Here is a 22,602-nt window from a genome sequence, read left to right on the forward strand (position 1 = left end):
TGTCCACTCCTCTATCCCACACTTTCTCAGCTTTGCTAGCAGGATGTCGTGGGAGACAGTATCGAAAGCCTTGCTAAAGTCAAGGTAGATGACATCCACTGCTCTCCCCCTATCTACCCAGATGGTGATGCCATCATAAAAGGCAACGAGGTTGGTCGAGCACGACTTCCCCTTGGTAAATCATGCTGACTACTCCTCATAACATCCTTCTCTTCCAATTGCTTGGAGATGGCATCCGGAACAAGCTTTTCCAACACCTTTCCAGGGACAGAGGTGAGACTGACTGGCCCGTAGTTTCCCAGATCCTCCTTCTTGCCCTTCTTGAAGACTGGAGTGACATTGGCTATCCTCCAGTCTTCAGGCACCTCTCCTGGTCTCCAGGACCTTTCAAAGATGATAGAGAGCGGCTCAGTGATCACCTCTGCCAAATCCCTTAGTACACGTGGATGCATCCCGTCAGGGCCCATGGATTTGTGTGCATTCATTCCACTCAGACGCTCCCGAACCACTCTCTCGTCAACCAGTGGGGAGCCCTCCACTTCCCAGACCCTTTCTTCTCCCTTCAGGGTTGAGGAGTCCCGGGGTGGGGGGGGAGTCCTTGAAGCAAAGACTGAAGCAAAGAAAGCATTCAGTATCTCCGCCTTCTCAGAGTCTCCTGTTACCAGGACACCCCCCTCATTCAGCAAGGGACCCACATTATCCCTAGTCTTCCTTTTACTGTTTACATACTTAAAAAAAACCTTCTTATTATCTTTTATCTCTTTTGCAAACCTCATCTCTAGGTGGGCTTTAGCCTTCTTCGTTGCGTCCCTGCAGGCCCTGACAACACTTCTATATTCCTCCCAAGAGGACAGGCCCTTTTTCCACATTTCATAGACCTTCCTCTTCCTTTTGATCTTGTCGATGAGCTCCTTGCTCATCCATGCATGTTTTCTGTCCCCCTTCCCCGATTTCCTACTCTTAGGGATGCACCGATCCTGAGCTTGGAAGAAGTGCTGTTTAAATGTTGCCCAGCTCTCACAAGCAGGGCAAGCACATAGTGCTAGTTCCATGAATACTCTCACAGACTCAGCTGAGGCTCCATGGTTTCACAGGAGCTATTGTAAATATGTTACATGAGGAAGTAGCAGAGTTTTGACAGCAAGGTGATCCTTGTAATCATCATCCTCATGAGAAGCTCCATAACAAGGGCTTGAGGAGAAGGAAATATAGCTTAGCATCCCCTGGCCCCAGTAAGAAGAGGACTGTTCCACCATTTATATTTTTGTAATAAATCCAAGATTTTTCATTAAACTCTTAAGTATCTTTGTGGTACAGAGATGCTTCTTCCAACAGAAACCTAAGCAGTTGCAAAGGAATAATCCTCTCTATTCTGCGATCTGATACAAAGCCTAGATCAAAGCAAGGATTTTTTGCATTGCAAACACTTCTCCAATATCACCCACTTGTAACTCTATACACAAAATCTTTCCAAAGTTGCGTTCGTTTCTGCTCTCAAAGAGAAGCATGCACTTTTTTTCAAATGATTTTTTTTCCTCACTCTTTCAGCATCTTTAATAAACAGCAAAGTTCTAACTGCTATTCACTAAGAAGATGGAGAGGCCCAATAACATTTATTTCTTAATGTAGTAAAAATAATACTTAGCTAAAAGGTAAATACTGACTCCTGGGGAAGAATTATACAGCCAAACACTTGGTTTCTGATAAAGACCGTCTTCCTGCATTTCCACTCCACTAATGGCTATGCTGTCACTTGAAACTCCCCAGAGAGACTTAATGCCTTCTTCTTTTCCTGGAATTAGCAGTGGTGGTTTTGAATTAACTTCCCTTGCCACGACATAGAATTGATAATGAATTAGAAAAGGGCTGAACTCAGCTACATGCCAAAGAAGCGTAATTGTGAGATTTTACTGCATGGCACTTCAGCGTCAAATGCCGCCAACTCCTGATTAATAATGGGCAACCCAGGGAAAGTCAGAAGCCTTTCTAAATGCTACAAGGGAATTAGGAATGTATCCATCCAGCAGGGGGACCAAAAAAAGAGAAGCTTCTTAAATAGACAGCACTGTTTCATCTTACTTACTATGCCACAAAAATACACGTGGGTTTTCTTTTTATTTATTTATTTATTTTTTCTAGTAGAGTGGGTTTCAATCCTTTGTAGCCAAGACCTGCAAGTGCCCTCTTCACAGCAGCTGTGGTATTTCCAGAGCTGCTGGGGCTTCAGACTGGCAAAACCTCTCCTCTGGGTTCACAGAGAGAAGAACAAGCCTATTTAGCTAAAAGGCTGTGAAAAAAGGCTTTTGTCCCCTTGTTTTCAACCTGACAAGAATCCACTGGTGTTAAGCAAGTGGCTGCAGGCGTGCTGCCCTGTGTTGAGCAGCTACACTGAAATATGCTGCCCTCTGCCTCTGCTGCATATTTTCCTTCCCTGCTATTTGTTTCCTGCTTAGCTGCTCTGATACTCTACCTTACTCCCATTTTTCTCTTGATTTTTCTACCCACAGTGCAGCAGGACCTCCTGTTTTTCCATTAATCTGCAGCACTACGCAGACTGCCCTCCCCAAAAGCAGCGAGATGTCAGCCAGAGATACTCCTTTGTGATAACAGACATTTAGGACCTAAAAATATTGCCTTTCTAATGCTAGGTCTATGCACCTCTCATATTTTTTCAATCTTGGAGGCAAAGGAAGTGGAGGTAGTCACATCTTCTTGAACAGATATGATTCCAAATTAATCTCATTCCTTTGTCCTGTTAGCTTCGTTCTTTATCAATGCTGACACCACTGGGCTACAGCAGCTTCAACTTGTCCTTTCTGTGACATTTTTAATTTAATCCTTAGTTTTTAAAGCAGTTCCTTGCTACAGTTGAATTGAGAGGTACGAGATTTGTCAAAAATGCCTGCCTTCTTGGGGAGGCTACACAATTTGGAGTGGCTTCCTTCAGCTTGTTTTTGTCTGATCCTGATGTTTTGGATACTCCCTAGGATCAGTAATTGATGTAGGCATCTAGTTAGGACAACTCCAGATATAAGTCGCATGGTTGGGAACCAAAAAGGTTAAAGACACAGAAGAGATGCAGCTCTTTCTGCCTGTGCCCAGGTTTGGGAAGGAGCGAGGAATCCCTGGGCTCTGGTGACCCACACTCGGATGTGTGTAGGAGGCATTAGCAACGAACTGGAAGGATCACGTTTCCCCTGTAAACCAAAAGGTTGAGTGTCCAGTAGCTCAAACGATCAGGTAGCACACAGGAGATGACTGTGAATTCAAGGTCGGAGGTTTGAGACCATTGCAGCATTCCTTCTTTGGCTCTTCCTGCAGGGGCTGGAGCAGAGATCCTGTGGTTATTACGAGGGACTGACCTCAAAGAGGCTGCCTGCCACTAGGAGTCCTGCTCTCATTTCAGGAATTCTCACAAGGATGAGCCTAAATCTGATGCCTGGTTCCTCAAAGTCTTCTACACAGACAACCTCATTGCATGATTATCTGTTCTTTGCTGCTGACAAAGCTGAGCTATGACACTACAAGTAGCACAGTGGTAGGTCAGGTTTACCAGTCTTGCCAGCTGGAAGTCTTCTACACCTAGCAGTGGAGACCCTCCAAGATCCCCAGGAATACCGTACCGCATGGCAGATACCAGCAAGCTACCCTTCACCAACTTCTTGAGCCCAAAAAGCTCATCACAAGTCAAAAGACCCCTCTGGTCCTGTTAAGTTCACTTGTTGCCCTGGCAGTTTTGAGAAGGGTCAACTTACATTCCAGAGCCAACCCTGTTTTATAATTGAATGGACTACATCCTTAGTAAACCTTTATGAAGTGGTCAAAGTCATTCGAACCTGTATTCCACTGGAGAAGTCCAAAGCCTTTCAGTGGAGGTGGAAGAGACCACCTCCTGGAGAGCACTGGGTTCTCCCATGAGTCTCGGTATTCTTCCACCATGGGGATGTGGAAGGACCAGAGAGACAAGGCTGCTCTACATCATTGCTTACCTTAATGAATGTCTACAAAACATAAATCTCCGAAACTACCTCTAGAGCAGAAATAAAGGGAATCTAGTGCTATTTTATTTATTTTCTTCTGTTGGAACAACTGAGAGACACTTAGATATTTCAGAGGGCAGAGCGCCACAATAACAAGGACAGAAAAAAGTAATGCCCAGGAGAAGGGGACAATGAAGTTCTCTCATTGAAAAAATAGAAAAAAAAAAAAAAAGTTTGGAACTGCAAAGGAATTTCTTGCCCAACAGATAGCCTATATAAATTCAGGGGTAACAATGAGTGTAAAGAGATAACTGAAAAGAAAGATGAACTTCCTGGCATGGATAAAAAGCTATTTATAGATGCTGTGTTATGAGGTGAAATGCTTACCACTCCACTTTTGAACACTACATAGAAAGATAATTTTGAAATCACTTTACTTCAAAAACAAAGCAAGCAGGAAGCATAGGGAAAAATATTTCAAGGAGCTCTGAAAAAAGATGTTGAGATGCCCCTGGAATCTGTAACATGGGATGATGGAGATAATGCAACAATGTCAACTTCTGATGTAGTTCCTTGCTTTAGTAGATCTTAAATCTTGTTCTTCTGATCCTTAAACCAAGGGAAATAGAAAAGCAACTTGTCCAGGGTTGTTCATGGTGCTGTTCAGCAGTACTGAAAACTTCACGGTTTTTAGCTACTCTACTGCTTCTGAACCAACAGACCCAAACAGTGGCAGCAAGGGAAGCCAAGCAAGTTCATCTAATACAACCTACCCTAAATCAGCAATACCAACCCAAACCAGCTTCAAAGAAGGCAGCAGTGAGAAGAAAAGGTATCTATCAAGAGAAGGGTTATTTCAATGTGATTGCCACATCAATCCATGCAGAAATTCAGGTTCTGGAAAGAGCCTATAAGAGCAGATGATCTCAAACAGGCCTGCTTGACCTCAGAAATAAGCATTTGTAAGAAAAACAATAGTACAGTGATGATAATACCAAGTATCCCAAAGGGTGTCCTGGCTTCAGCTGATTCTGTGAGGAATATCTCATTATCTGTTGATAGCCAGCTCTAGATATTCAGGAGCACAGCTGTGAACATCCACCTCAATGCATATGAACATTAAACCAAACAAATGACGTGTTTCAGGAACTGCTTGTAAGTCTTATCAGTATTAGCCCTACCAAACCCACTGTTTCAAAGACCTTTTCTGTGGATATCTGTATATGTGTGTATACTCTGTATATGTGCAAAGTTTGGCAAAGCCACTGTGTTTTAAATCCAGACCAGTTGAAAGATGCCATTTTATTTATTTATTTATTTTAAATCATAGCCTTATGCAATCTGTGTTCAAAGTATTACATTCATATGCTTCCAAGTCAGTTTGAAACACTAGCATCTCCTAAAGAATTTACATACACACTGTGCCGCTGCAAGGAATGTCCTTAGGAGGTTTTCCTAATTATTTCCTACTAATTACTTCAGCTAATTATCTCAGCTAATCTATTACCTTGATTCACTGGCAGATACCGAAGCAGTGGATGCTAAATGATATCATGATATATGAACTACAATGTATTTTCCTTTGCATACATTTCCTTTCCATACGTTGTACGTTATGCCAGGTTTCCAACTCATGAGCTATAAATAATTATATCAAGTGGAGAGTTTTTTTTCTGTTGTTTTTTTAAACAGTGGAAGACTAAACTGAAATAGCCATGAAAGAAGGTACTAAAAATTGTTATCTCCTCATCAGAAAATGTAAACCTAACTTTTAAGCACTGGACACAGATTTTCAAACCATAAACACATAAAACCACCCACGCAAAATATTTCAGGAAGGAGGACCTTCTCTCTACTCTACTTCCATGAAGAAACTCAATTACCATCAACTTTCTTGCATTTAACTTGCCCTGATTTTCCTTTCCAAGTTTATTTGGTTCTCTGCTTGTTTGTGCTTGGTTTATAATGCTGGCAATTCCGCACAGAAAAGGAGCTATGGTTCTGAAGACCTCTCTTCATCTCTTTATTCTCTGTTGTTGCACCAGCCCAGGTTCCCATAGAAACTGAGAGTAAAGAGTGAAAGCATAAAATACAAATGAACAGGTCTAAGCTGGCAGCGTTATGTTTTATTAGACATATAAATATGAAAAACAGGCACTGGGTACGAGTGCTGTTGCAACAGAAAAGCCAGATAATGCTCAGCCTATCAAATAAATAGAGGGAATATAAATTTTAAAGACTGGAGTCACTGAGTGCTGACTATTAACAGGCTGATAACTGCTTTCTGAAATCGAATCGTCTTCTAGAGCAGACCATCGTGGCCCTGAAGCACATTCACAGCATTCACTTTGGGAACAAGCAAAATACCTTCTCCTCAGCGGCGGGCCTGATCCTCAGTTCTCCAGGCGCTCCAAATCGTAACTGAGTTTCCTACATTTACACTGGAGCTTTGAGTTGTGGGAACAGGAAAACAAGCACTAATTTTATGGATGTTTATGACCTTGTAAGGTGGATTTTATCATTTTAAATTAATACCGGTGTATAGATTCAAGTTCCCTGAAAAACTGCTTCTGATTATGCATTGTGTTTTAATTATCTGATATATATTTGCTCCTTTTTTTATAAGAAACTCCAAGAGTCCTGCAAAAATTCATCCAGGATTTAAAAGCCAAAGCACTGATTTTGGCTTCTGTACAACAGAAGATACTAAAACCACTCCTGCTGGCCTTGCAGGGGCTGCAGGCAGAGCACAGTGCAGGGACATGGTGCAGGGACATGGATGCTTCACAGGGTGAGCAGGGACAGGTTTTGCAGAACTGGCTCAAAAATGATGTGCAGCCAAAGGAAACTCCAACCCACCCTGTTCGTTGGGTGATACCAATGGAACACGTAGCACAAAGCATAGCCAAAAACCTCACTGTCACCCAGAAGCGACCTCCTAGCTTGCAAATGCTCATGTAAGCTGAGCCGCAGCCGAGTCCTGCTCCTCCAGTCCCGACAGATCCATGTGAAAGGCAGCTCAGGCAGGACACAGCTGCAGCCATCAGCCCGAGTCCAGCCAGTAATGCCTCCTGCATGCTGCCACCCCGGCTGCATTTACACTTACCAAAAATATTAATGTCTTTGGCAATGATGCCTGGAGAACCGGTTCCAGCCCCTGGTCCCAAACCCATTGTAAAAATGGCTTTCTGAACATAGAACAGTCCAGATGCTTTCTTCATGGTTTTGAAGAAGTGAATGTATTTTGAATGCATTCCTAGATTTTTATTTGAACAGAACTAACTTCAAAAATCTAGATAAAGGGGCTTATTAAAGATGCAGGAGTTCAGGAAAATTAGCAATTTGATTGTCCCTGTGAACTGCCAGTATGATACCAGGATTTTTCATGTCATAAACAAGATATTTGAAAGTGAGAGACAATATTATAAATTAGTTCAAGCTTTGAATAAATTTTAAAACTCAGTGATAAATCTGTGAATGAGTGTAGGCATTTTTCTAAATATGCTTTCCAGCAAAAACATAAAAATTGCACCTGTATACAAGTATTCCATTAGCATTTCTCTCCTTCAACCAAAATAAATACCTATGATAAAAGTTTACTTCAATGGCATAAATGCCCAGGTAACCAAGTTTCTTTGACTGACAGCCAACGGAGGTCAGCATTCAGATTCCTCCAATGCTAAGCTTAGGTTACAGGGGAACCTAGGTTACTTTTTTACTATAGCCTTCACTTACAGACTCAAAGGGCCTTTCATCTCAAAATGCCTCCATGGTAGCTGAAAATTTCCCTCGAGGAATGTCCCTGCCTTGTTCCTGAGCACCCTCCTCTTGCTGTCTCCTAAAGGGCGATGCTCAGCCTGTGCTGAGCACCAGCTCTAGAAGTAATGATACCTTCTTCTAGAAATGTTCATCTTCTAAGCACTTCATATACTAAGAACTTGTGGGAAACTAAGAAAACTTTAAAATAGCTCACATGACTATAATTTTTTTTTTCAACCCAAAATGTGACATCCAGCAATCATGAAGTTGAAAGGGGAGCTCACTATTTGTAGCTCCTGTTGACTTCTTGAATGATATGGCCTCTGGCACACCTAGAGCTCAGCTTTCTTATGTTAGTCTCCTCAGTTAAATGGCACAGGAGATGCTGCTGATCAAACAAACATTTGAGATTTTTTTCCCCCACCCATGTTCAAAGCAATACTGCAAAATGCTTGAAGCTATCCAATGAGACTCACTATAAAGGGCCCCTTCACTCAACTGACACCCGTGTACATGCCCTCATCTGAAACCATCACCAACCTTCAACATTAGGAAAGTGAAGGTACAGGACTGTTTGCTTCCAGCCTTTACACCTTCTATTTCTCTCCTGAAAAGTCTGAATATTTTCTCCATTTCCAGGAGCAATAGACAGTAGCTGTTCTGGACAACAAGGCAATGATAAAAACCTGTCTGCTTTAAAGAACAAAACACATAGAGAAACAAGAGAAGATACTCATACTTTTGCTTCTGCATTTAAAAAGTTCACCTAAAGTAAGTTTTTGGTAACTTGAGTTTTATTTTAGTTGACTGGAAGAAAAGCATTTGATGATATTTAACTTTAGAGGGGACTTTGTGAAGTGCTAAGCACAGTCCAGGACCACGGAAGGCTGTTCTTGGCACTCAGTCTTGGAGGATTTTACCCTTGCAAAGGCTGCAACAATAAAAGACAAATGCAATTCCTGATTTTTTTTTTGTTTGTTTGTTTTTAAATGTCAGCTTCAATATTTAGCAAGGGTGTTTTTGCAACAGCAGTAATTTCATGCAGGACTTTCTTTCCTGAGATGCGAACTTTGGAGCTTTATCTTCTTGTTTCAACTACCTTTTGCAAGCAGGAGGTAATGCCTTTACTAAGCACATGCTCAATGCTTAACAAACATTTTTACATCCAAACCTGACCCAGATACAAAATATAACAATTCAATTTTTGCATACGTATTAAAATGGCTTATTTGTAAGCAGTCAGGTTGATAATAGGATCATAAAACATCTTTGAAATTTTGAAAAGATAAACTTAAGACCTTCATTTCCCTAACTGTATGCAATCGGAAAGCAAGCTAAGAAGCTGGAAAAATTTAAAGAGATGGCTCATTTTTCAAAGCATTCAAGTAGTTAGCTTTTCTGCAAAACCAGCATCTGTTGGGACTGACTGGCAACTTTCCTACATGTTAAAAGAGTAACAGCCAGTTACTGGCTTACTGCCAGGACATTTCTTGTTACCAGCTCCTAAAAGAATTTTGAGTTATAAGAATATATTTTGCCATCAAAGATGAATGATATCCTTTTGGCACAGAAAGTCTCTACGTGAAATAAGGAATAGCTATCCATTAAAATCTCAAAGTGTGAGAAATACATCTTCATTAGAAAGCATCTTCTTAAAGCATGAAGGATTAGGCGATGCACCAAGTGCAGCAAATCTCATGATTTAATTTGAGACTACGGTTGGTACAAGGAGCTGGAAGTGCACTTGCAGTTCTGATGGCTGTGGGTGAAGGTACAGCACAGCCATTTGTAGGAGATAATCAACAGCCAAGCAAATCTCCTCCCTTGCTCGGGAGCAGAGCTGTGATTGCAATTCCACAAATGCTTTTTGAGCACAATTTGTCGAGATTGTATCAGACTAATCCTTCGTTTTGCTATCAACAAATTACATTGTTTGATGTGTTCAGCAGAGCGACCTGAAATCACACCTGAAAATGAAGTAACAAAGCCTATCAAATATTAAAAACAGAGTGTAAAAATGCTTGCGTGTGATAGTACACTGAGCAGATAGAGCTAGGAACGCTTAATTCCCATTACTGAAATGAATTTTAAATACAGCTGTGTTCTTGTAAGTTATATCAGAAATTTAATCACAATAGTCCTATTATAAACTTCCAGGTAGTTTTACATTCATGTCCAAAATAATGGGGAAGATCAGACTTTTAACTTCTCTCTCAGGGTTTACAGACACTCAGCTTTCTCACATATTCTAAAACTTCATTTTATCTGTATTTTTGATGTTTTACCTTGCTATACATATGAAAAAGCTGTGGGATCATTTAAATCATAAGAACAGTTTTTCCTCTTTTTTTTCTTGAGGAGCTGATTTACAGACTTAAAGCTCAGCACTTCCCAAATCATTTAATGGAGTCAGGCACTGAGAAAATATAGCAAATGCAACACAGGGCAAATCAATATAAGTGGAGTGTGGCATAGTCAGGATAAATAAGTGTACTGCCCAGCTGTATGGCTTGGGATGGCCTAAGTGCTGGAAGCAAGCAAATGGAAAGAAAACTAGAAAAATCCATCAGCATTGCTGGAAGCATCTCATCTTTTTTTTTTTTTTTTTTTTTTGTAAGTAAGCCTCATTTACTTGGTGTTACAGATTAAGTTACTGTAGTAGCAGGTTGTCACCTTCCCGTTGCACCAAAAGGAGGGAGTGTGGAGTCGTGTGGGTCCCGCAGCTGTCTGTCGGCAGCGATGAAGGCAGGGACTCATCTCGGCAGCATAAATTGCTCTTCCTCTACAAAGCCTCTTGGCCTGCCCTTGCTTTAAGTGCTTAACATTTGGCAAAATTAACGGACATCAAAATAAGAGAGTCTTGCAGCTGAGTTTTGGCAGCCTGCAACATAGGCACCACATTGCCAGTATTGCCATGGTCCAGTATTGCTCATAATCATGAGATACGAGTAAAAATCCTGAGTTTAATGTGGACTACATTTAGACTGTAAGCTATCTCTGGAAATTAATTTGAACCTTCAGGAAAACCAATTATGTATACTTTGCAGGGAAAAGGGGAGTAAAAAGAATAAAAAAAGGGTTTGTTTTGGTGTCTCAGCTGCTGGTGGAGTGGAGGCATCAGCAGTAACTTTGGAGTTAAGCCTGTATTGCTTTTTTCACTTACAGGAGGATTAAATTTCTTCCATTTCACAGTTCAGTGATTGAATTTCATCTTTGAATTTGACACAATTACTGTTCAGGGGTCAATTGAATTTGCTATGCAGTTTTTGGGTACCACGCTTACTAACTTTCTCAGGGAAAACAATTCATATTCACTCATCTTTGAAATATGGACCTCCACCCTCTGCTCTTTCCCCTCTCCCTGCTTTTTAAATAACTGCATAGAGCAAATTTTCAAACCTTTATAGCCATTCCCTGCATATCTCTGCCTGAAAAGTTTCTCAGGTACACAGGAAGAACTTCATCTGGCAACACCTTGACCTGCTCTGGCAAGGAAAGTCAGCAGAGGGGAGATGGTGCTCCTCCACGTCTCCCCTGGTGCTGCCCTCCCTGGAGCCCAAACCTCTTCCTCCTAGAGTTCACCTGGGTGCCAGCACCAACCACATCCTTGCCTTTCAGCTCTCACTGGCACTACATTTCTCTCTTTTCTGTCCTTTACCAACATTTCCCCCTAAAAGTGAGGTCAGACCAACTCCTGGTGGACCTCATAAGAGTTGGTCAGGTACAGCCAAGGACAACTGCTCTAGCAGGTGCTGGAAAAGCCACAAATAATCCCACAACTATTCCTAACAGTTCCAAAAATCAGTAGGTCCCTACGGAAGGAGCGTGAGTTTTATTTACAATATATTTGACTCTGATGAAGCACCCTTGTTATTTACATCCCTCTGATGAAAGTGGGGCAGAAATAGTCCGTCTGCCAGTGCTGTAATACTCACAGACCTATGTAGGTAATGTTGGGGACAGCTCAAAAACATACTGGGCACCAGATGGACAGAAACTGTGCACAAAGGCTTTCATGTTACTGTTGCCCCTCCATTCCTCTCGGATGCCAAAGCTTGCCAAAATTTCTGCTTAAAGCTACCAAGACTGTGCTATACAAATGGCAGTGTTAGGATTAGTAAAGTATTCTGAGAGGTTCCAGAATAAAGTACTCAGATAAATGCCAGAAGAAAGGCTAATATTTCTAATACGCAGACCTCCTTTTCCATCAAGTGCTACCAAGTACAACTCAAGCTGCTGAGCACATAGATGCATTCACAGCACTATTTTTCTGTTTCCTCTGGAATGAGACTCATAATCTTCAGAAAGCTTTCTGCTGCATTTTTATTTCATCATCTCTCAGCTAGTATTGGGCTCTAATTTATAAAACAAATGCAGTAAAATATTATCATAGCAGCCTGCTTCAAAAGCACTTTTTTTTGCTAGCGCTTCAATCTGCCATCTGACACAGCCCATTATCATATCGAAAGGTCAAGTTAGCAAGAGAAAAGTGTATAGATTATTACCTAAATAAAAATGACCTGTTTTTAAAAGCTAATCTAATATATCCCTTGTGAGCGACACAGTGCATTACACAGTGCATTTTCTCAAGAGGAAAGCAGCCATAAAGTCTACCCAGCACAGATCTCTGCATGAGTAATGCAAGACTGCAAGTAAATGTCAATTCACCATCAAAAAAATAAAGTAACCATTTAGCAGTCTCTACTACCTTTATTTAGGACTATCACCTTGGATGTTACCTTGATGTGCTCTTACCTTTTAAAATCATTTCTGAGAACTTATTTTCTAAGTAAACACCTATTCGTTACAGCAATTGGGAATATCTGATAGCTAGACTTGGATACAAACTAACATTGGCTTCAGTATGAAATTACAAATTATTTAAGGCCCAGCTCTGCTATACACAAAATTCTCCAGCAGAAAGAAAAAAGTCTCAAATGGCAGAGTCCAAAGAATGCTATTTAAAGTCAGTTACATTCTTGGTGTGGGTTTTTTTTTTTTTCCTTTTCTCAAAATAGCAAGAGTTATTTTAATTGTTTACACAGCCTAAAAGAAATGACTGTGAGTTCTGCTTTATATAGAATTAGTTATCTTTTTCTCCCTTTTTGCATGCCCCAAAAGCTTCCCCCACCACCACTCTGGCACTGCAGATAGCCAAGGCGAAAGCTAGTTCCCATATGGTCACTAATTCAGAAAACAATTGACACAGAGGGAGACGGAGACAATTATTATAGCCCTCATGCTGTCCAATTTTTGTAATGCTGTAAGCCAGAAAATATTTTCTATTGCAGAAGAATAACTAATCTAATCATACAATAGTTCACTGACACCGGGGGTCAGTGAATTATTTCAGCAAAAGTTTTCAAAAGCAGTGGCCCAACAGAAAGTCGGATCTTAATTAAATCATTCTCTTTAATTGGTGTCTCCCGATTTGGAACTTCTAACTGGAATTTCACGTTTAGCAGGGGTTAAAAAACCTTCTTGGCTTACCTTTCTAAAAAAAGAGAAGATAAAGAAATAAAAAGAATCCTGTCCTGACACACAGTGCTGTTTATCACTCACAAAACCCACAGACTGGCTCTCCTGTCAGTAACACCCTGCACCGAGGGGCTTGCAGACCAGCATCTGCATGCACAGCTTTCCCATCTTACCAGAACAGGAGGCTGCAAGCAGGGTTCTGCCATGGCACTTTTTTTGGAGCTGAGTACCATTAGGGCCAACTCCAGCCTCACTACATGCATGCAGAGGTTGGCCGCAACTTGTATCCTGGTACCCATAAACCTCCGAAGGGCCAAAGCCTACACTACAGGAACACCAGCATGTGTGACCAGATCTCTGCCACCACCTTCAGACGAGCACTGTGACGACAAAAGCAATGAAGAACAGTCTTCATGCCCAAGGTGCATTAAAATGTATTTTGCCCCAGACAAGGAGTCCGCTTCTGAAGCAACTGTTGGTGCAACTGAAGCTTAGCGTTCCCTCTAACATCAAGAGCATGAGAACTGGGCTCCTTTCAGGTGAGTCCAAAGGAACCAGACTGGAAGTACTCCAAAGGAAAATGCCACTGAAATGCATACAGTCTATACATCAGGTCCTTGCCACCAACATTTTTTTCTCTACAAATCCACTCCTATTAATCTGTGCTAATTACTAATACAGACCTAGCGCAATAAGCGCCCAACTCCCAGAGACAATATCAACTGTAAAAATGGCTCCCAAAGAAAACCTCATAAAGCAAAAGAAAAGGCTGCATACGAAGGAGACACATAGAGAGCCAGCAGTGGCCCTCCAAGAAATACCACCGAGGAGGAACACAGGATACTTGAAAATACTTTCTGCTTTTAACATGTTAGCAAGAGAGAAATGAGACAGACCAGGGGATACGAGGATTTCATCTGGCAGAGCACAGTACTTGGACACAGCACGGGGAAAGCCCTGAACAGCAGAGGGCACCTGGACTCCAGCTACCAGGCACTGCGAGACACCAGGAGCAGGCTGCCCTCCAGCCAGGCACACAAGCACCTGCCGAGCCAAGAAGTTTTCCTAAACTGGCATCGTAGAAAATACTAGTGCAAAAATGTATTGCTGTACGTATTGCCATTTTGGCAGCTGCAAATGAAAGGAAATGAGACAGGGCATCACCCTGCTTTGTTTGCTCAAACTGTAAAACTGTATCTGTATCATTCTCATTAGAATAAAGTCAATTTTACTTTTCAAGCCGGGATGAAAGGGGAATAATATCTAGAAAGTATGAATACAAAATTGGAAAAATATTAACAACAACCCTCTGCACCAAAACTAAGTCAATAAAGTGTTAGGATGCCTTGTTACGAACATATGTAGTGAAAGACAAGGGGTAAAATGACAAAAGGGATGACCCCGTGCAGTAGAATAAAAGGTTTGGATGGAGCTCTTTATTAAAAAACAGAACAAGTTAAAATGAAGGGTATTTGGGGTCAGAGCTGCTAAGAAAGGAAAAAGAATTGTATACCTACATAAAGGTCCCTGCCTCCTCAAGTCCCATGAAAAGGAGACAATTTTGGCTGTGAGTATCAAGATGCATACCCCCAGGGCTGCAACGCAACTAGAATGAAAGAAAGCAAAAAGTGCAATCAAAATAGCCCATGTCTGTGGAGAGCCTGGAGCAATATCATGAAAGCACCAGTGTCTGGACTTCAATAGGGTATTAATTTCAAGCCCTGCTGCCACAGGAGATCAACATCAGCAGATAATTCTGGATGTGACAGGAGAAAAGGAGCGCAGGGACCCTGGTCATCAGAGCGGATGCGCTCTGCTTGGCTGGGTGAAGCCAGGACGCTGCCAGCTTTCCCAGCGTGGTGGTGAGGGACACCTTGTTGTTGCCATCTCTGTGCTATGGGCTAGGGCGCTGCCTTCCTACAGCCTTGTCACAGAAAGGTGGGACTAAGCTAGTGGGGACCTCATCTGATGACCTTGTTAGTGCTTAAAGGAGCGTGCAGTGATTAACCTCAAGAGTTTTTTGGATAGGGAAGACCAGCAGAAGGGATTTCTGTGCCTGGAGCGAGTAGTGTTTGTTGAACCTTCACCTCACTTGGCACCAATAACTGCAGTAGAAACCACCTGCTTCCTCTTGGATTTATGAGAGTTGCAATAGTGGCTCTATCTGGAATGAATCTACACTTAGATGTGTCTTCTTCTTATTTAGGTGTCTTCGTCATGCCCCAAACACCAACACCACAGGCAGAGTGTGCTGGACCTGGGCCTGACCCTGGGACACGAGTGCTGTTCTTTTGAAAGTCCTGCTTTCTCAGAACACAAACCAAGTTAAAAGTTTGCTTCTTTCCTTCACCTTCGCACTGGCAGGAATGTAACTAATATTCATTAGTTGATGAATTTATTAACTTATCTGAATACATCTGAGGAGTAAAATATTAATTACATAGTTTCACTGATGATTTCTGACCTAATCGAGAGACTGAGCACAAAGAATGCTCTTAAGGAGTAATGCCACTTCCAAGCTTGCAATAAACAGGAAAAAGTCTCTCCAAAATATAAAACTAGGAAGATATTACTTGTAAACAAGTAAATCAAATCTGGCGCTGGAGTAAGCTTATGTTATAAAGATGATCTCTGTAATTGTGAGGATAAAAATGGGTTCTTCCATTTAGATGAAGGCCAGAATTTTTATACTCACCAGAATTTAAGAAAACTCACAAAATGGTATCAAAGATAACTCAGCTCGAGTACATTAGCAACTGAATTCCACTGCCTTCAGCAGCTCAGGTGCAGACTGGCTTTCCTAGACAGGAAGGTCAAAACCCTTGAAGAAAACAACTGTCTCCGAGGTCTGCTTGGCAGGAACTGCTGGGCACCTTCCCACTGGAGCACTGGGACAGCCTTGTGTGGGGCATCCTGGCTGCCTGTGCCGGCCAAGAGCCAGGCATTCAGGACACAACCCAAAGGTGTCCACGCAGAACAAGGAGACGCCTACAGCTGTCATTGCCACTATGGGGATGCCTAAAAGCCGGGGTTGAGAACAGATAAAAGCCTTAGATCCCCACTATGACCCCTCGTTTATTGATGCAGTGAGCCCCTCTGCTCTGCTGAAGTATTTTTTAATGGTGCTATGCATTTTCTTTTCCTTCAAGAACCAAGCAGATACTTTAAATCATGCCCATGGGCAAGAAGTGGTACCTCCATTGTCCACAGCAGTTTGATTGCTAGAACATTTTCCCAGGTCCTAGGAGCAACCTAGCTATATCTCAGGGCTTACCTGGGAAAACACCAGGTTGCCAAGAGATAAACTCAACAAAAACTTGTTCAGTCCTTTCAGAGCTGGACGATTTTTGGATGCACGGAAAGCTTTTCTTCCCTGCAACTTCTGCCTAACCATCTCTCAGATGCATCTTGCACTGGGACCATCACCTCTGTGGCAGTAGAATTCTAGTCATGTTCTAACACAGGTATTAAAGAAACAAACAAACAAACAAAACAAACAAAAAAAACCTTACTGCCACCAATTTTGTACTATTTCTGCAATGAACACCTGCCTACGGCCCAAGTCCTGCTTTAGGAACATGAAACCTCTAAAATTGTGCTTCTGCTGAGCAGGAACCTCTAAATTAATAGGAGTTTAATAATCATCTTGATATGGATAGGTGTTTAAGAAAATGTATTTGCTGCCATTCTGTAGCATATTTTGTAGCCATTTTTCATATTTGTTAATTGACAGGAATAAAAAAAATATTACACTGTTCGCATTTCAGCCCTGAATGTGACCACCACACCAAGGAAAAGCAGGCTCTGACACACTGTAATGCAGTCTTAGAATGATGTCCTCTGCATTTACTCTGCATGACCATGCCTGACGAATGTCTGACCTCTGTGTGGATCATCTTGGTCCACCTGACACATGGTGAGATAAGGGCACACAGAAAATTCCTCTCCATCCAAAGGCCTTTTGTCACCTGTCATGCAAGCACTGAAATTGAGATGCTAGCTATAAGGATGCGAAAGTAGGAATTTCTTTTATGTGATTTGAGTACCTGAATACGCTTTATGTCCCAAGCTCTTCCATTTTGCAAACTGCTCTTCGGAAAAGATAAGCCCTTGAAGGACAATTAGCTGAAGCTAATTAACACAGCTTGAAAAGTAATCCAGGTTAAAATTTCTGCCAAGTAGACTCTTCTCCCAGAGGAGTTTTATCTTGCGAGATATAGAAACAATAACTCTTGAGTGATAAATCTTTCTGAAGCAGCTTACAATACATCTTGCTTTACTCTCAATGTAACTTTGTCATTTTTTCCTATTCTTGTTCATCTTTTTGCAGCAATACTCTTGTTTTCAAAGAGCCAAGCGAACATGAATACGGCATTCAACTAATAAATGCCATATATTTTGAAAGCATATTCCTTTTAAAATGTTTCTCATGACAGACAGCACTGATCCCTTCTGCTTTTTCAAAGACAAAATGTCAATATGTAAAGGTCAATAATGTCATTGTCACCTACAGTCTCAAGTGACAGGATTTAAGCACTGGCTTCTAAGATGGCAGGAAAAGCTGCTTTCAAAAGTTGCTATCATCACTTCTTCCTTTTGGGAAACAATTCTTCTATCACCAGCACTCCTTTGCTTTGCCCTTCCATTTGGATGAAATAGCATTGGAAAAGAACAAGCGTCAAGAAGATAAAAGCTCAAAAATGCTGAGGTCAACACAGGCCCACTGGTTACCAAAAATGAAGAGTTTATTCAAAATAGGTCCAAAATTAGTCCTCCTGAAGACATGTTGCAAAGTGCACAACAGATTCTGAAAGCCTTCCCCTAAAAGTCACTAAACCAACCTGAAAAACTCTACAATACAATCTGCATACCCAAACATTGCCTGTGATAATAAATTGCTATGTGATACTCTCTATTAATAATACAGCTTAAAATTGTAAATGTGCGAAGACAAATGATGAAATGGGAAATGACAAGTTCTATTTGAAAATTTTGTTTGGTGCTAATGGATTCTGGTATAACCTTAATATAAGCTCCTGTGATAAAAACATCATCTTATTACTAAAAAAAAATAAAAAATCCACAGTTTCATTAGCAATGTTTTCTTACTTTTTATTCAGATGGAAATTAAAATATTCCAAATAGTAGCACTAACAATAAAATCTAAAAACATAAAATCACATGCCTGGGATACTTGGGACCAACTCTCTGAAGCTGCTTCGGTTACTTTTTCACCGCTTTGTAAAATGCTTTGTATAAGCTGTTGCTGGCATTAAAATGTCATGTTTTTAGCTGGTACTAATAGATAATTTATATAATAATGTACACTATATTTATCTGTAACACCCAATAGCTATTTATCGACTATTATACTGTCCCATTTGACTTTGTATTCTGTGTTCTAATTACCTACTTTCTGGGAAGGTAAAAGAGGCTGATAACCTCCTGTCTTACTTAATTAAGGGAAGAAGTTTAGGGAACTTGAGCATTGGAAAAAAAAATCTTACATGTTTAATTAGGGGCAGGGAAATATTACTCAAAACAAAAATGCAACTCTAGGGTGCCTTCTAGTACCTTAAAACAAATTAAAACATGATTAAAAATGTATTTCAAGTACCACTCAAAGATGGTAATAAAAGAAAAAAAAATCTTAATTTGCAGGTACTTTGCAATATTAGTAAATTTCTTGGGATGCATATTTATTTTTTAAAACAAACAGTTATTTTTAATTGAATAACTATTTAGGTTGTCTCATTTTCTCTCCACTCAAGTGCCAAATACCCTTATTACACACTATTTCAAGCCCCTCTGGTTTGAAGAGAAGTTTCTATATGTAACTTAAGAGCAAGCTTAAATTTATAGTTCTGCAGACCACTGATTAACAGGCACACTTTCTGAGTGTTTGACTTGGAGTAAACACCCAACCCTTTTGTTAATGTGGTTAAAAAAAAAAAAGAAGTAAAAAAAAAATGTAATTTTTTTTATACAGCAACTTCATTTTTTTAAAAAAACTACCTTTGCTTTTGAATCATATTGGTTTATATTCACTATCATTTTCATCAGAATATGTTCTTCTTAATAAGCTTTACTGTTGGTATAGAATAAAGTGTTGACATACCTAAGTCTTTCTACTAAAAAAAATTGTATATCAAGAGTGAATTATCAGTTGGGATTTTTTGAAATACTTTAAAATCACAATACATTAAAGCTCATTTCTGAAACGAATATAGCTAGAACTTTAGACAAATATATTGCTTCACATCAAAATAACTGTAATATTCATTCAAAAATGACAAACTTGATTTCTCACTCTTTGTCTCAGAACAGGATTTGACTTTGGGAAAACATTTCAGAAAGATCAGAGCTCTCTAAAGAAACAAATCTTATTAAACAGAGCTTTTCAAGACCTGTAATTTCTTACCTCAAACTATTGCATGATGATGATGATGATAATAACAATAATAATAATTATTAATAATTATAATCATCAACAAATTGTGATAATATTAATAATTATAATTATTATCATAATTTATTGATTACATTAATTTACTGATAATATTAATAATCACAATTATTATTAATAATTATTTTTCTTTATTTTCTTAAGGTCTGAGACTTCTTTGGACTCCAATACCATGATTAAGACAGACATTGGGACCACCTGGCTCTGGGCACCAACCTGAGGACAGCCATCTCCTTCTGGCCCTCCCAGACTCATGAAGAGCACGAGGGAAATCCAGAGTAAGCACCTAATTCTCTACTTTTTAATCTATTTTTCACTATTATGTTGAGAAAATGCTGTGTTTTTTTTTTTTTAAGTTACCATGCTTCACTATCAATAAAACCATTGCAGCAAGAAAAATAAGATTAAGATTTTATGCTGAACACAAGGAGCTGGCACTTACTTTGCTTTTGCTTCTGCATCTTCATAGGCTTTGTTGGACACATCATCTAGGCCACCAATCAGATGTTTGAAGGAGCTGTAAAAACAAAGGTGCATTTTTAAGAGAAAAAGGGTCCAACAGTGAGGGAGCCAAGCAAGCCGACGTGGCTCTTCAGCAGCAACCTGGGGATGTCCCTTGATGCTCCTGGATAATAACCAGGAAGATCCAAAACTTATTTATCCAGCTTTTAGAGACTGAACCCAACCTCTAACAAATTTCACAGTAAATCTGGCACTGTCTTTTTGACTGGTAAGTCCCATGATGGTGAGGTGCCACCACCATGTCCCTGTCTTCCAACCAGAAACCCCTAAAGTCCCTCAGTTTTCAAAGTGAAGGATAATCTTTATTTCTGTATCTTAGCTTTCTCACTGCTAAAGAAACAGCAACCAAGAACACAGTAAGGAGAAATAAAAAGAGGGGAAAAAAAAAAAAAAAAAACAGACAAGGAAGAGAAACTGAGGGCAGAAAGACAAGCAAATTATCATGACCCAAACTGTTTAATGACATTTAAGAGGAGATTTGGCTTGAATTGGGTTAAACGTTCAGTAAGACGGTGAAATGTTAGGAGTGCCTGATACAACCAGAGCTGAGCTGCCTTCTGTACAAGCCCAGAGCAGCTTGAGAAGTCCCCTAACACCATTCTCTGTCTCAGGGGAGATGCAAAGGGCATAAACAGATTGGAAAAAAAAAATCTTTTTATATCATGAGTGACTCAAACAAATGGACCCAATGACCATATAATCAACTAACAAGCATCACTCCAGAGAAAAAAGCATTAAAATTGTGACTATTATGCCTATGTTGGTGATACTAAACAGTATCAGAAACCAAATAAGGAATAAAAATTTGAATATTTAAATAATATTTGTAATAATTAATTTCAGTTATTAGCAACTGAAAATATTACAGGTGAAAAGTATACTTCCCTCCTACACATTTCTATTATTCCCAGGATGTCTGTCACACATAGGGTTGTTTTTTGTTTTTTGTTCTTTGTTCTTTTAAGAAAGAAAAAGCCATTTGCAAAACGAGGATAGAGATAGATTAATTTGAAAGGATGAACTACTGCAAATGACAGTCTCTTGACTGATCTCAGCCCTAAGGTCACAGCTTGAAAAATGAGAGCCCTGCAGTTCCTCCCTCTTCTATATGGCCATGACCCTTTTGAGGTGCTGAACAGAGATGAAGAAAACAGAACGGCTATTAAATCAAAAAGTTGAAAAAAAATTAATTGAAAAGTTGAAAAAAATAGAAAACAACAACATTTAGGGCCATATTTACAAATAACAATAGAATACTTAATGTGGGTCCTCTTTCAATAAAGACTTTTAGGATGAATGAGAATTAATGCTGTTCAGCAGAGGATGAGGAGCATACAGATAAACTTAGTAATTCAGTTGGTTTGCATTTTTTCCCCTAAAGCACTTGGTTTATGATCACGTGACATTATACAGGATAAAGAGCCATGCATGGGCAGATTAAAAACTTATTAGCCAAAAAGCTTTAAACCTCAGTTGTTAGTGAAAATACAGCAATGAACAGAAATGAAATATTTTCATCCAACTGAGGCATTTGGCTTTAGAAGGTATAGGCAGAAAACTTAATATCCTGCGACATCACATTCCCTTTGGCCTTGAGAATGATTAAACAGTTTGGACTGTGCTTTGCTGAATAATCTTAAACACGTTGCAAGTTCTTAAGTGGGTACTTAAGTGTCCTGCTGCCTCAGGAGACATCTGACCTTAAGTGAGGTACCGCAGTGTGTCTGCTACTAGCAGAGGATACGACTTCCAGAAGAATTAAATGAGGCTTAGTTATTACCTGCTCTTTGCTTACAAGTAGCTGGAAAAAGCCACATTCTACCCATTATTGTAATAAATACGAGGTCGTATTTAAGTCGGGAAAATTAAAATTAAAAAAGTCGGGAAATCTATTTCTATTGTTCATATCTAGAGTTACTTGCTATAATGGGTCTTTCCACCATGGCCCTTTGCATAATTACAGCCATCACTGCTCTGGAAATATCCTCTGCCCACACAACTCCCTCATTTTTCCACTTTGTTTAATTTGTAATATTTTAAATTTAAATTATTATTTTAAATCATTTACGCATTATCATTTATTTTAAATCATTTAAGCAGCATGGGGAAGCAACAGGAACTCATTAATAAAGAGAAGAAGGCATAGACCCCTTTGCTCTTCCATGGAAATTGTGTTAGGAATTTTTTAACAAGGCACAGGCTCAGCAGGCTGTAAGCTTCATTATTAAGATGTGTTAATAACCAGAGGATCTTCTCAATGCAAAATTTTTCCCTCAGCAGTGAAAACATGAAAAATTTAGCTCCACGGTTTGAAACATCAAGGTCTGTCTTCCCAGCAATGAGTATGTGCTATGGGATGAAACCAAACCCTTGAAAGATGGCAGTGAAAGCAGAGAT

The 22,602-nt window shown here is 40.0% G+C and overlaps 1 protein-coding gene across 9 annotated transcripts in view; it reads right to left on the bottom strand.

The window, feature by feature from the left end:
- PRKG1 (protein kinase cGMP-dependent 1) overlaps positions 1-22,602 on the bottom strand; it is a 466,811-nt gene that overhangs the window by 58,166 nt on the left and 386,043 nt on the right. For all 9 annotated transcript variants that reach the window (XM_080598462.1, XM_080598463.1, XM_080598461.1 and 6 more), the window contains one exon: positions 20,126-20,200. In XM_080598462.1, the coding sequence (XP_080454588.1) occupies positions 20,126-20,200 (75 nt within the window). The remainder of the gene's footprint in view (positions 1-20,125; positions 20,201-22,602) is intronic.

The sequence above is a fragment of the Anser brachyrhynchus genome, assembly GCF_964034855.1.
Source record: "Anser brachyrhynchus genome assembly, chromosome: 6".
Lineage (NCBI taxonomy): Eukaryota > Metazoa > Chordata > Aves > Anseriformes > Anatidae > Anser > Anser brachyrhynchus.